At 41.9% G+C, this 13,843-nt stretch overlaps 1 protein-coding gene across 2 annotated transcripts in view; it reads left to right on the top strand.

The window, feature by feature from the left end:
- The first annotated feature begins 236 nt into the window (after window positions 1-236).
- The window catches only part of gba2 (glucosidase, beta (bile acid) 2), a 20,595-nt gene continuing 6,988 nt past the window's right edge, over window positions 237-13,843 (top strand). Inside the window, exons 1-10 of one of the 2 annotated variants that reach the window (XM_005944578.3) lie at window positions 237-672; window positions 799-1,459; window positions 7,488-7,579; window positions 7,849-7,964; window positions 8,687-8,905; window positions 9,777-10,016; window positions 10,198-10,300; window positions 11,533-11,686; window positions 13,011-13,136; window positions 13,475-13,659. In XM_005944578.3, coding sequence (XP_005944640.1) covers window positions 1,266-1,459; window positions 7,488-7,579; window positions 7,849-7,964; window positions 8,687-8,905; window positions 9,777-10,016; window positions 10,198-10,300; window positions 11,533-11,686; window positions 13,011-13,136; window positions 13,475-13,659 — 1,429 coding nt within the window. In that variant the 5' untranslated portion in view covers window positions 237-672; window positions 799-1,265. Of the gene's footprint in view, window positions 673-798; window positions 1,460-6,232; window positions 7,378-7,487; window positions 7,580-7,848; window positions 7,965-8,686; window positions 8,906-9,776; window positions 10,017-10,197; window positions 10,301-11,532; window positions 11,687-13,010; window positions 13,137-13,474; window positions 13,660-13,843 lie in introns of those variants that run through there. The other variant, XM_005944580.3, reaches the window with a different exon arrangement.

Here is a 13,843-nt window from a genome sequence, read left to right as displayed (position 1 = left end):
GGGGTAAACTCAGTGATTACAAAGAATCTTTGATTTGTAGAATTTATGTTGAAAGTTTTAAATTAAGACAGACAAAAACTTTTGAATATTCTGTTGAATTTCATATTCACAGTATACCATGCATACAGTGTCAAGTAGAACTTAAATGAATGGTTGAAGACCAGAATGACTCCACCTCCCCTTTTCCGTCTAAATGGTATGGTCTCCACCGGAGGCTTTTTTTTTTTTTGCTTGCACTCTCGTTCTCCTACTATACCCAGAGTTGCTTTGTCAGGCATCATTAACTGCTATTTATTACTCCGTGTAATCGTAACAGTTAACGCTAATAAAAAGTTAGTGCTCTGATTGAAGCTTGGCGCTATCGAGTTTATAAAAAGGGGCGCTATCAGAACGTGGCTTGAGAATATTGATGCCTGATAGACAACGAAAGGGGCAAAGGTTTCTCGATATCTAAGACAGGCAAAAAGGTTTTGCATACTGGGCGCCGAGCTAGCAGAAGCTACAGGCACTTCACTGAGATCCGCTCGAGTCTGGATATGGATAACGCTGTCCCTCTGGCATTTTCAAACTCATTTTTATGCGTCTCTTGCTCTTAGAAGCGGGCTAACTTGTAAAGTCGCATTCTGTTGCACGGCTTTAAAGCAAAGAGGCGTTCCGTGGTCACCGTTTAAGGTGCGATTATATTGTGTGTTTTCGGCTTTGCAGCTAACCGGCTGTTACTTGATGTTGGCCCCCTGAATGTGCACAGTGTAAATGTGATTGCCGCATTTTAACCATTGCTTTTTGTTCTGTTCTTAGGTGTTCCGGCTAAAAAATTCTGCTGGTATTTCGCCGTCAGCTATCCATCCACCCATCCGTCGGTGCTGACAGCTGCGTATCCACATCCGGACTCAGTGCTGAGGAGTGGGTGGGGAGGGGGTCGACCAAAACAGAAATCAAAGGGTGGGGGTTGCATCAAGACGCCCATGAGGATATGAAAACACTGGATGAATGCTACAACTAAAGAATGGCACAGGAACTTCCAACTTAAATTTGGATTCATTCATTGAGCAAGCCTTAAGAGCTTATCAGTGGAGAACAGGTTTAACCCACTGGAATGACGCTTTTATTACTCCTGAAACCTGTGACTGACTACCACATTAGTGGTTTTGGTCCGTGGTGAGGGCACTGTAAGCTGGCTCTGGCTACAATAGTTGTTGGCAACTCCCTGCTTGTAAGTGTTTCAAGACCTGAAGTTTCATTGTCATTGTTTAAAAGTCTGCAAAATGACTTCAGAGTGGAGTGAGAAATCCACAGCAGACCTCATGAGCAGGTATGTCTCCAAGGAAATGGGATACAATGTGCCCAAGGAAGGTTGGCGTATCTGTCTGGCGCACGAGTTCAAGGAGAAGAGAAAGCCCTTTCAAGCAAAAGACGTCTCTCTGGCCAACATCTGGGGGCATATCGGCCTTGGAGTCAGGTTAGATCTTTTTCTCAGCACACCCTGCCTGCTTCATGTTACACCTCAATGCAGCCAGCCTTTTTACTATTCACTTTACAATATTCATGTTAACATGGTGGAGAGCCATGGGAGGCATCAGACTATAGTGTCACGTTTCTCAGATCACACCTGAGCGCAAGCCTGCAAGTGCAGTGTTGACCTGAAAATGTTACATCAAGACGGCCAGCTGCAGGAGTCCATTTTTTTAGTTTCTTCTGCAGTGCTCCCAGCCCATCAGTTTAGTTTACTCTGGAGCAAAATCCCAAATGATGCTCACAAAAATCTTATTTACATAAGTTGAACTTTTTTGTTGCAATACATACAAGTTCAGCAGTAATGCAAAATGTTCTAAGGGTTTCCTGTGTTAATAAATATAGTAGTTAAACCTCTTTTCCTATGGTCTGTCAACTCTGGTTCCAGGTCAGTGCCAAGTTCAAAGTGCATGTCATTTATGGCTCTTTGACTTTAAAACCTCTGCAGCAATAAAGGCAGCGAGCGAGGTTAAGCATTCACCATCCCACAAACATGATCTTAATGCTCTTAATGTTGCCTCCACCTAGAGAGAAATATCCAGCCTGGCCTTCAACGCCTGTAGTGACTGTTTTTTCTGAAACCTGCTGATATCTGAGATGCAAAGTAGTACATTCTGCAGCTTTAGTGGACTGTACAGCCAGCTGTGGTACTGTTTAAATCCTGACAATGTGCCTTGACGAAGGAGTACGTGTCTGTCAGAGTGACTCTGCGAGGCTCACCAGTCATTAGGACTGCTCCTTGACTTGGGAAAGAAAAGAAAAGCTAGCTAGTTTCCCTACAACTTAATTGGCACACTGTGTGACACAGTGGACTGTTTTTCAGACTCACTGTGGAAAAGATGCCCGTTTGAGCTCACACAGCTTAGGTTGAGGTTCACAGACTGGTCTGCATTCATAGATCTGCACCAGAGTCTGGCCATTGTTTGCTTTTGTACAGAATAACAAAATCCTGACAATGGCCTACCCTGCTGTAGCTTCAAATAACATGGTTTAACGAATCCTTTTCACCCTGACTGGAGCTGTATTGATAGACCATTGTTCTACCTCTGGTTTGAACTCTGCTCTGAAGTTATTGTTTGGAACTACACTGTCATGCACAGCAGTTCTGCTGTTGCACAGGATCTTCCTCACAGCAAGTAGAAAGCTCTCTGTGGCTGAAACCTTAACAATAATTCTGGTCTGTTTCCTATTTTAATGCTGCACAAGTGTTGTTTGTAATTCAATTAAAATGTATTCATATAGCTCACCTGACTGCAAACAATAACCGCAGATGGTTGCCCCTCCCTGAGCCTGGCTCTGCCCGAGGTTTCTTCCTGATAAAGAAAAGAGTTTTTTTCTCCCCACTGTTAGATAAGATAAGAAAAAAACCTTTTGTCATGTGCAGTATTACTAGGGCTGCTCAATTAATCGAATTTTAATCACGATTACGATCTGGGCTTTCAACGATCATTAAAAATGACTGAGCCGATTATTAGCCCCTCCCTCATTTATCCGCGACACCTTAAAGGCCGGTCCGTGAAAATATTGTCGGGCATAAACCGGTCCGTGGCGCAAAAAAGGTTGGAGACCGCTGATTAAGAGGACCCGAGGGAAGCTCGGAAAGCTAAGCAGAAGTTATTTGGAGAGTGACTGCCGTTGGTTGAAAAGAGAGTTTAAAAAAAAACTTCAGTGGTGTTGCACACTATTTTATATTATTTTTTTAAAGTCATTGTTAACCCTTTAAAGCCGGTCAGAGCAGCACGCTCCGTTTTGCGTAACTATTTTTAAATCCCTGTAGAACCTGAACCGTGTAAGCTAGCGCAATAATTTGTTTTGCATATGAAACCGGAGGAGTTGTACTTACATCTGATGCCATCAGCTTGTCCTCGGTCACGGTTTCGTTCCACATATAGCTTTGCAAAAATTGCATAAAAAGCGCTTGCAGGAACAAAAACATAATATTCCAGAAACACGCTTTGCCGTTCCTATCAGCTGTTCGTAACACTTCCCACAGTGAAATGATGCACCTGCTGTTTTCTTTGCAAATTTGCATCATAGGATTGTTTTTTGTTTTTCCTGCAGTATATAAAAATTGCTGTATCTCCAAAATAAAACTATGAAGACACTCAAAATAAATTTCCTGTGGTGGGAAACTATTTTTTGCAACTTTATTGTATTTAAAGTTTTGAGGGATAAACCTCTTAAATTTCTCCAAGTAGAAATATATGTAAACAAAACAAAAGACGATTTTCAATTTTTTTTGTAGTTTATTGCACTTTTTTGCAATTATGTAATTACTATGGACTTAATGCATACATATTATTAAAATATGGGCTATAACAGTTGTATTGATGTATAGCAACTTGAAATGCTCCCACAAATGGCACTACACATGTAAAAAAATAATATAAGCTCTGGTGGACTTGGTTCTATAGTAGGTCTTAAAGGGTTAAATAAATATCGTCAAATAATCGAGATCTCAATTTCAGTGAAAATAATCGTGATTATCATTTTTGCCATAATCGAGCAGCTCATACATAGTACAGTAGTACAATGAAATTGGAAAAACTGTCCTACGTCGGCACTACATATAACACAACACGACACGATATGACACATCACAACGTAACAAACAACACAACACAGTATATTAACTTAGTATAAAAAAGAAGAATAAGTGTATGTGTATTGCACACTGTTATTATTGCACATTAATTATTATTGCACCTTGTTATAAATATAAATATTATTGTTATCGTTTTAAACATTGTTACCTCCCCCTAAAAAGTCCAGGGAGGTATCCAGTCAGGTCAGCTATTTACATTGATCAGGGCTATTGCCCTGTTGTAAAAGCTGTCCTTGAGTCTATTTGTTCGGGACCTCAGCAGCCTGAACCTCCTGCCAGACGGCAGCAGCTTAAACACCCGGTGTCCTGGGTGTGTGCAGTCCCGTAGGATGCTGCGTGCCCTCTTGAGACAGCGAGTGCTGTACAGGTCCTTCAGGGAGGGAAGAGGATGTCCAATGATTTTTTGGGCCATGTTGATGACCCTCTGGAGTGCCTTTCTGTGTGCTGTGGTGCAGCTGGAGAACCACACACCGATGCAATATGTCAGCACACTTTCAATGGAGCAGCGGTAGAAGACGGTCAGCAGCTCCTTCTTCAGGTCCATTTTTCTGAGGATTCTCAGAAAGTGGAGACGCTGTTGGGCCTTCTTTAAGACCGCAGAGGTGTTAGAGCTCCATTGGAGGTCTGTGTCTATGTGCACACCCAGAAACTTGAAACTGGAGACCCTTTCCACGCACTCCCCGTTGATGCTGACAGGCTGCAGCTCGGACTTCCTCCTTCTGAAGTCAACTACCAGTTCTTTTGTTTTGGTGGTATTGAGGTCCAGGTTGTTATCTGCACACCAATCTGACAGCCTCTGAACTTCAGCTCTGTATGCAGTCTCATCTCCCCCTGAGATGAGCCCCACCACGGTGGTATCATCTGCAAACTTGATGACTGTGTTGTCTGGGTGGGAACTAACACAGTCATGTGTGTACAGAGTGTACAGTAGGGGACTCAGTACACAGCCTTGTGGAGAGCCGGTGTTGAGGCTGAGGGCTGAGGAAAGATGAGGCCCCACTCTAACTCTCTGTACACGGTCTGAGAGGAAGTCTCTGATCCAGCGGCAGGTGGTGGAAGGAAGTCCAATTTCCAGCAGTTTATCTATTAGTCTGTCCGGGAGTATCGTATTGAAAGCAGAGCTAAAGTCAACAAAGAGCAGCCTGGCGTAACGGCCCTGCACTTCCAGGTGAGAGATGGTGGTGTGGAGCGTTGTAGCAATGGCATCTTCAGTTGATCTGTTAGCTCTGTATGCAAACTGGAGCGGGTCGAGTGTGGGTGGCAGGCAGGACATGATGTGACGTCGGACCAGTTTCTCAAAGCACTTCATTATAACAGGTGTTAGAGCAACTGGTCGGTAGTCGTTGAGGCTGCTAATGTTAGTACGCTTTGGCAGTGGGACAATTGTGGCTGACTTTAGGCACGGCGGGATGCAGGACTGGGACAGTGAAGTGTTGAAGATCTTAGTGAAGACCCCAGCCAGATGGTCTGCACTCTTTTAGGACCTTTGCGGTTACCCCATCTGGTCCGGCGGCCTTCCTGGGGTTCACTGCCCTCAGTGTGCGCCTCACCTCATATTCCTGCACTATGAGGCTTGGGCTGCTGCTGCTGTCCGATGTTTTTGCTGCTGCTGCCTCTGGTCCCTTCACCTCAAAGCGTGCGAAGAAGTGGTTCAGCTCCTCTGCAAGCTCTGCGTTACCCTCAGTCAACGTGGTATTGCCAGGTTTGTAGTTGGTTAAGTGCTGAACTCCCTGCCATACCTGTCGTGAGTTTTTGGTGCTGAAGTGGTCTTCAATCCTTCTCTTGTACGCTGCCTTGGCCTCTCTGATGCCTCTTTTCAACTCAGATCTGGCTGCACTGTACTGCATACCATCACCGGATCTAAAAGCGGTGTCACGTTGCTTCAGCAGGACCTGGACCTCTTTAGTCATCCAGGGTTTCTGGTTGGAATACACCCGGAGACGTTTGTCCACAGTGACACTGTTGACACAGAAGTTAATATATGAGAGCACTGATGTTGTGTGCTCTTTAAGGTCCTGATGTTCGAACACGCTCCAGTCCGTGTTTTCAAAACAGTCCTGTTGCCAAAGTACTTGCTCATAGGAGTTCATATGATTTTTTTTTGATTTTTTTTTGTTATCGTAGTCTTTACCTTAAAGTATAACTCGCCTGTTGAGGCAACTGTTGCTGTGATTTAGCTTTATATAAATAAAATGGAATTGAAATGGAACGGGCTCAGCGGGGCAGTCATTTGCTGCGACCATTTGGGCTGAGGGGAGGGAGACAGAAGAAAAGACACACACTGTGGAAAATGATTTTAAATGAACAACTTCCTATATTAAAGACCACCTAAACTGACATCATAACGATGTAAAACATTAACCTTTATGACAAAAAACTGAGGTGGTCTTTTGTGCTAAAAAACTCATATTTGCAACTTGTGTGACATCCCATCATCGGGGTCTCTGCGGCTCACCACCTTGGCTTAAAAAAGGTATTCTTTGATGACTGCCACTGCAGATGCCTATATCTCAAACAACATAAAAGACTCAGCCAGGGTGCTACTTTGCTGATTGCTGTCTTCCCCTCAGAGAGGGTTCTGTGCTCAGGCATCCAAATAGAGAAGCCAATAAAATGTAACAAATTGCAGCGTGTACAGAGTTGATCACAGAGTCACTGGTTTTGTTCAGCAACCCGTCAGCTTGCTGCAGATTTATCATGGTCATTTCCCCAAAGCTCTTCAAAGACCCTTCAAGAACACTCGAGGCTCAAAAGTCTTGACTTTTAAAATAAAAGCATAAAAACCCACTGTGCATTAAGAAAATGAGCTAAAAGCCAGAGACCGTAAATAAAGATGTCTTAGCTGTAAATGTATGTTAAATGTAACGAAGGCTCGTGCTAAACAAACAGTCTTGTGCTATAGATCTTAGATCAGAGTGCAAACAGATTAATGACTCAACTCTCAGGCTCTGAAAGCAGTTTGAATTCTTTTGTAACGTGGCCTAATTATTTGACAATGTATTCTTGCTTGAAAGGAAGTGCGGGGCCCACCCACACATTTACACATGCTAGAATCCAACTGTTAATGTGACCAAGATCAAAGCAGACTTGTCACTTCGACTACCTTTGCAGGCACTTCCGTTAAGCAGTTGCACAACTCTCTTTTTTTCTCACAGCATGCTGGTGTGTGCAAATTGTTTGATTCAGCTTTGGCTGAAAAGGTGCCTTTAACACAAAAACAAACGAGCAAGGAGAAAAGGCGTGCTCATGTGACTGACCTGGTAATTTTCTAAATCTCTGATTGTTAAAGCATTCCCAATCAATGCTCTTCAACAAAACCAGATCAGTGTCTCAGTATTTCTAGATATTCCTGTTGCTTGTGTTCATCCAGGTATCTAAAGTTTTGGTACAAGAAGACGCAGGTGGAAAAGAAGGCTCCGTTCATTGATATGTTTGGTGCCCAACCCTTACGCCAAATCTACGGTGAGTGTTTTTACAGACTGAGGCTCAAATTTTTTTTGCAACTTTTTTTATGATAAATCTTAACATAAAACACAGTTCTGTTTACTTTAAATATAATCATGATCAATAGTGTGCAAACAAATTGGGATCATTGAGAACCTGTTGAAGTCTCACAGTAGGAAATACTTTGCAACCTCACAGAGAGCGACCAGTGTGTTTGTAGACTTTCCTGTCATGCTGCTTAGGATTATGCAGTTTTTGCAATGTTGACTCTGTTCTCTGATTTACAGGTGCTCCACTTGGCGGCATTGGAGGAGGTACCATCACAAGAGGTTGGAGGGGGGAGTTCTGCAGATGGCAACTTAATCCTGGGATGTACCACTACAAAACAGTCATACCCAATCAGGTGATTACAGTGGCTGACATGACAGGATGAATTCTGTAATGAACTGAAAAAACAAATTGGATTACAATGCATTTTTGTTTCTTTGGAAGTCAGAAAATAATTTCCTCCTATTGCTGGCAGAGTCTGTTTACAAATAAGTACCTGCTTATCAGCTGGTGTAGATATCATAAAAACATAAAAAGCTGTACAATCCATTTTCTCATGCAGTAACTACATTGAGCTAGAATGTTTTGAGAGAGGGTGTGACTCCACGGTACTGGAACAACCCGCACACGTGTTTTTATTGTCACGAACACTATTGTTGTCTTCATCTCGGTGTGCAAATGGCAGCTGGGAGCACTTTCGCCTTGAGAAATATCACAATGTAGAATGACAAGACAGACAAAGTAAGCACTTCCTTGCTTAGATGACATGAGAAAAATATTTGAGCTGTAACTTCAGTGGTCACTGGGAAACAAACTGCACTCGTAGAATCAGTCAAACCTGATTTTAAAAATGCTTAAAAGGTTTGGTGTGTTTGCTCCAGGTTTTAAAAGCTTCTCATCAAGACTTTATGGCTTTACTAATAGCTCACATTTGGGCATCTCTGGCTAATGCCTACAACACTGAACAAACTGAGTTTTTTTTTTTGTAATGACTGTGCAAATGTTTTGTCTCCAAAGACATACCATAAAACGATTATCTGTCAACATGTCCCTCTTCTCATTTTTCTGTGTTCACAGTTCACTGTGTGTTTGCGTCGTGAAGGAAAAACTGTTTACCAGCAGGTGTTATCTGTAGAGCGTCCACCTACATTACAAGGCTGGAACTGGGGCTACTGCGGGGAGTACGCCTTCTATCACGCCTTGTATCCTCGCGCCTGGACGGTTTATGACCTGCCAGGACAGAACGTCACCCTGACCTGCAGACAGATTTCCCCAGTCATCCCTCATGATTATCAGGTAACCTACAGTTGAACTCCCTCCTTTATTGTACTCAATTTGTAATTTTTACAAGGTAAAAAGCTGGTAAACTGCCGTTAAAGTGCTTAAAAAAAAGTCCACTATTACCCAACAAATCAAGTACACCAGCGGTCCCCAACCCCCGGGCCACAGGCCGGTACCAGTCCGTGAGTTGTTTGGTACTGGGCCGCGAGACTTGAGACTCACGTTGGAAATTTATGGTTTTCAGAGTTTTTACCGTTAACTCTGTTTCCCTCGGTCTTTCCTGTGTTGTAGTTGTGTGCCTTATTTTGAAATAAATATTTACACGATACCATAGCGACCAGAGAGCATTAAGGCTCAGAGAAGAGGATGTTACTCTCAGTGTTGTTGGTGTGTTTCAGGAGGACGCTGCTAATAAAGTTACACAATTACACAGTGAATTTGTGCTTATTAGTATATTTACAAAATACAGTTTTTATCTTGGGCGTATCATTTTATTTTGTTGTATTTAACTGCGACACCTTAAAGGCCCGTCCGTAAACCGGTCCGTGGCACAAAAAAGCTTGGGGACTGCTGAACTACACCATACCACACCACGGTATTTATAAAAAAAACAAAACAGGGATGATCACCGGTGCTGCACAGTGAAACCACGCATAAAAAGACGGATGAACAGGATGTTCATTAGCAGATTATATGTTCTAATAAGGAATAATACTGATGTTTCCCAAGAACTTCTTAGTAGTAGATTTTCTGTAGTTTCTGTACTTTATCTTATTCGTTTTTAGCTCCTGTAATTACAAATGTTTACCCTATCATTCATTTTAGAGGACATTTACATGTTAGTTTTATAAAGGTTAACTCATCATCTACATCTACATCCTCTCAGGACTCAAGTCTCCCAGTTGCAGTATTGGTGTGGGACATAGAGAACAAGAACGAGTACGATCTTGATGTCTCGATTATGTTTACCATGGTCAACGGATCAGGACAAAAGGACGACAAGTGTGGCGGACACTGGAATGAACCATTTCACCTGGAGAAGGAGGGGGAGGCGGTGTCTGGGGTCCTACTTCATCACTGTACTGCAGTGAACCCTTACACTCTGTGCATCGCAGCCCGAGAGCAGGTATGATTTTTAGCAGCTGTAAGAAGGTTTTTGTGCTAACTAGGCGTACAAGTATTTCCCTGGGAATGAACTCTGGACTTTTAACAATAGTCTCTGTTGTTTGGAAATGTAATCTGTTGGTATTAATGAGTATTAATCTTTAGATTTGCCAACAAGAGTGTGTTTGTGTGCACGTTACCAGTCTGACAGGGAGATCAGCCACCAGACAGCGTTCAGTCCAAAGGGACCCTGCTTCAGTCTGTGGAACGACCTCATCGATGATGGACGGCTGGACTCTCCTACAGGTCAACACTTAGAAAAATATACTGTGCAGAGAGGAGACGGATGTCTAAAAAGTAGAATGAAACAAGATTAATGCTAAATAAATCCCCACTGTGGCATTAAAATTAGTAGAAGAGAACGCAAAATGTTTTATAGATTTTAGTGTAACCATATTTAAAGTAGCTTAAAAAGATGTGGAATGAAAGAAAACAGTAGTGTGTGAATCAAATTTTATTTGATTATAGTTATTTATTAAATTGTGAGTCATCTTTGCAGGCATACTTGCCAACCTTGAGACCTCAGAATTAGGGAGACATTCAAAAAAGAGGGGGAGGGGCATACATATGCATATGCATACACATATACAAATTTTTTTTAAAGTAAGTTAAATGTCACCGTTATTAGCCTACTGTCCCCCAGCTGGGGCTGTCCAAATTCAGAGGCTGCATCCACCTGTGGACCCGGCCTTTGTGGTCTAAGTGGGCCGGGTCCTCCGAAAGCCGGGTAGGCCAGTAGTGAGTGACTGTGACGATCTCGCCTTTAGAATTACGTCATGAGCTCTCTCGGTGGAGTGAAACTCTGCTGTCTGCTCCTTGCTATCTAAATATAACCGGACGCTGGCGTAAATTCTCGACCATCTTACACTTCTGTTTAATCAGTTTTCTGTTTGACGTTTATTCAGCTGTTTGAAAACCCGGAGGAACCCTCCCGAGGGATTAATAAAGATTTATTTAATCTAATCTAATAACTTTAATCTCAGCCAAACCGATTTACTCAGGAACAAATAAGAGTAATATTAAAACTAAGTAGCTTCCGCCATTGTTGGAAACTGGAATTGGCTGGGATGAATGAATGAATGAATTCTGGGATACGGTTTTTCATTTTTTTCATTTTTATTGTCCGGGTGGAAAATCAGGAGAAATTTGGGAGAACGGTGGCTCTAGGAGATTTTCGGGAGGGGTACTGAAATTCGTGATTCTCCCGGAAAAATCGGGAGGGTTGGCATGTATGGTCGCAGGACAAATGGTCTTCTAAAACCACATCCCAGTCCTCCAAGTACAACCCTGGATTAGTTTCATATCTTTTCTCACACTTGCTGTCATTTCTTTACTTTTTTCTCTTTAAAAAAACACAAAATTACTTTAAGACACTAAAAAAAAATTATATTATTTTATTTTCATTCTCTCTAAAGTCATCTCTGAAATATTAGAGTTTACAACAAGTCAGTAACCTCTTGTCTGTCTTCCCTCTGCAGGATCCAGTCCACCAACAGTTAAAGGAGAAAAGGTAGCTGCGGCAGTAGCTGTGGGCTGCTCTGTGCCAGCTCAGGGCCATAACTCACTGGAGTTCTGCTTGGCCTGGGACATGCCCAAAATTACCTTTGGGTCTCGGGAGAAGGAGCACATGAGGTAGCTCGAACACAAAAAGGAAATACACAGACAGTATGTTGCTTTTATAAAAGACAAAAATGTCACCAAAATGTGCTGGAAGGCTTAATACTGCATTTTTCAACTATGGGCTACTTTGTAAAGGAGCACTTTATCTTTTTAGCGTGTTTCCTGTGTTGTGAGTCTTTGCTGTTGCTAAATGTAAAACAGCTTGTTTGAATTTTGCTTATTTATTATAACTACAGCAAAAAAGCATCTCTGAAGGTGATGGGCAACAAAATATACATTCATATATATTAGAGCAGGGCGATATGACCAAAAATATTTATCACGATATACATTTGAAAATTTGCAATAACAATATAACTGACGATATAATTGACACTAGACAAGATACTTTACAACTCCACAACTTTTATTTGTGCAAAAAAAAAAAAAAAAATCAACGTATTTTCACTTAAACAAGCAGCTGTTTTTTATGTGCATTAAAGTTATATAAAAATTTAAAAATGCAAATTCCTTACTGACAGTTTAACCAAAAGGCATTTCCAGTGGGAATTGGCCAACATGTCCTCAGCATAACCATGTATAATATCCACAAAACTTAAAAAGAGGTTATACACACACAATACGGTAATATTATGTTGAAGCACAGTACGTATCACTCTGCAAGGCTCCTGCCCACGATGGCCGTAACGCTCCGACAATCCATCAAGCGGTGCGGGTTCGTAGCTTAGCAAAGTCGTACTGAAACATTTGACAGATTTTCGAGCGCCGTGTACATAAAATCGTTTCGAGGTCATTAAACACAACCAGAGTTCATACATAAAGCACACGGGATTATAAGGTAAGAGGAACTATCGATTTTCAGAGAAATCAAAGGATTGATTTAAAGTGTGCCGTATTTTCCAAAAAACACGGTAATAACGACGGCCCGCTAGCATGCTCTACCAAAAATAGTGCTTTGTTGTGTATCTGATGGACGAAAGCTAAACCAGTTCCACACCACTGAAGTTGCAGCATTTTTACAAACCAATTCTGGTTCATCCGTTTCATTTAACGATCCGCTTTCGCTCTTCTCATTCTGCGTCGCCGCCATGTGCGTATGAAAACAAAGGCACTGTGTATGTGCGTTCTACCCATATTCTATCGCCATATTTCATTTTCTTATCGTTGCCCAACATTATACCGGTATTACCGTGAACGGTATGATATGGCCCAGCCCTAATAAACACACACACACACACACACACACACACACACACACACACACACACTGATTGTCTTGATGAGTGTGTAGAATTTTGAAACTTGGGTTTTTTAAAAAATAATTTATTGTTTGCAGGAGATACACTCGTTACTTTGGGACCAAAGGAGATGCATCCCCCTCACTCAGCCATTATGCTCTAACACACTACAAGCAGTGGGAGAAAAGCATTGAGGAGTGGCAGAGACCCATACTGCAGGACAGGTGCTTTATTACCCGTTATTGCACTGTGGACAGATACAGTTTAATGGCAGAGTTTGCTTCTTGTAGTATAGTTTGAAAGCCATTTGTGGTGTTTTAATTAGCTTCATTGAATTTATTGAGTACAATTTCTTCCTTATTGGGCTCTTTGTTTTGTCATAGTGTATTTTATTTTGTTGAGCTCTATATTTAACTAGCTTTATCTAAAATTAGTTTTTATAGCACTGAAAGCTTTGCAGGTCAGAAACATCTACAGCTAATATTAAATAAATGTGGTATATTAGTTCAGAACCTCAGTAGCTAAGCACTTTTTTACTTTCTATGTCTCTCATGCGCTGCAGTTCTCTACCTTCCTGGTATAAGTCAGCACTGTTTAACGAGTTATACTTTGTGGCGGATGGTGGGACCGTGTGGACGGAGATAATGGAGGATGTTGACATCAGTGGCGGCATACGTAGCGAGGACGGAGGTCTGCCAGCTCAACCCACTGTCATCAAGGAGTATGGACGTTTCGCTTACCTAGAAGGTAGGCAAGAAAAGGGGTGCAGGGAAGTTATGAAAAATGAAACTCATATCCTTCAACTGTGACATGTAGATGGTAACAATTAATTAAGTGCATACTAACATAAAAGTGTTACAGTTTAGCATTTGTTTTTTTGTTAAACAAAACATTTCCAGTTTTATGTTACTCTCATAGTCTGGGCCATTTT

Source organism: Haplochromis burtoni, unplaced genomic scaffold, assembly GCF_018398535.1.
Source record: "Haplochromis burtoni strain Fernald_Lab_line unplaced genomic scaffold, NCSU_Asbu1 Contig_388, whole genome shotgun sequence".
Taxonomy (NCBI): Eukaryota; Metazoa; Chordata; class Actinopteri; order Cichliformes; family Cichlidae; genus Haplochromis; species Haplochromis burtoni.
This window is presented reverse-complemented; position numbering and strand designations above follow the sequence as displayed.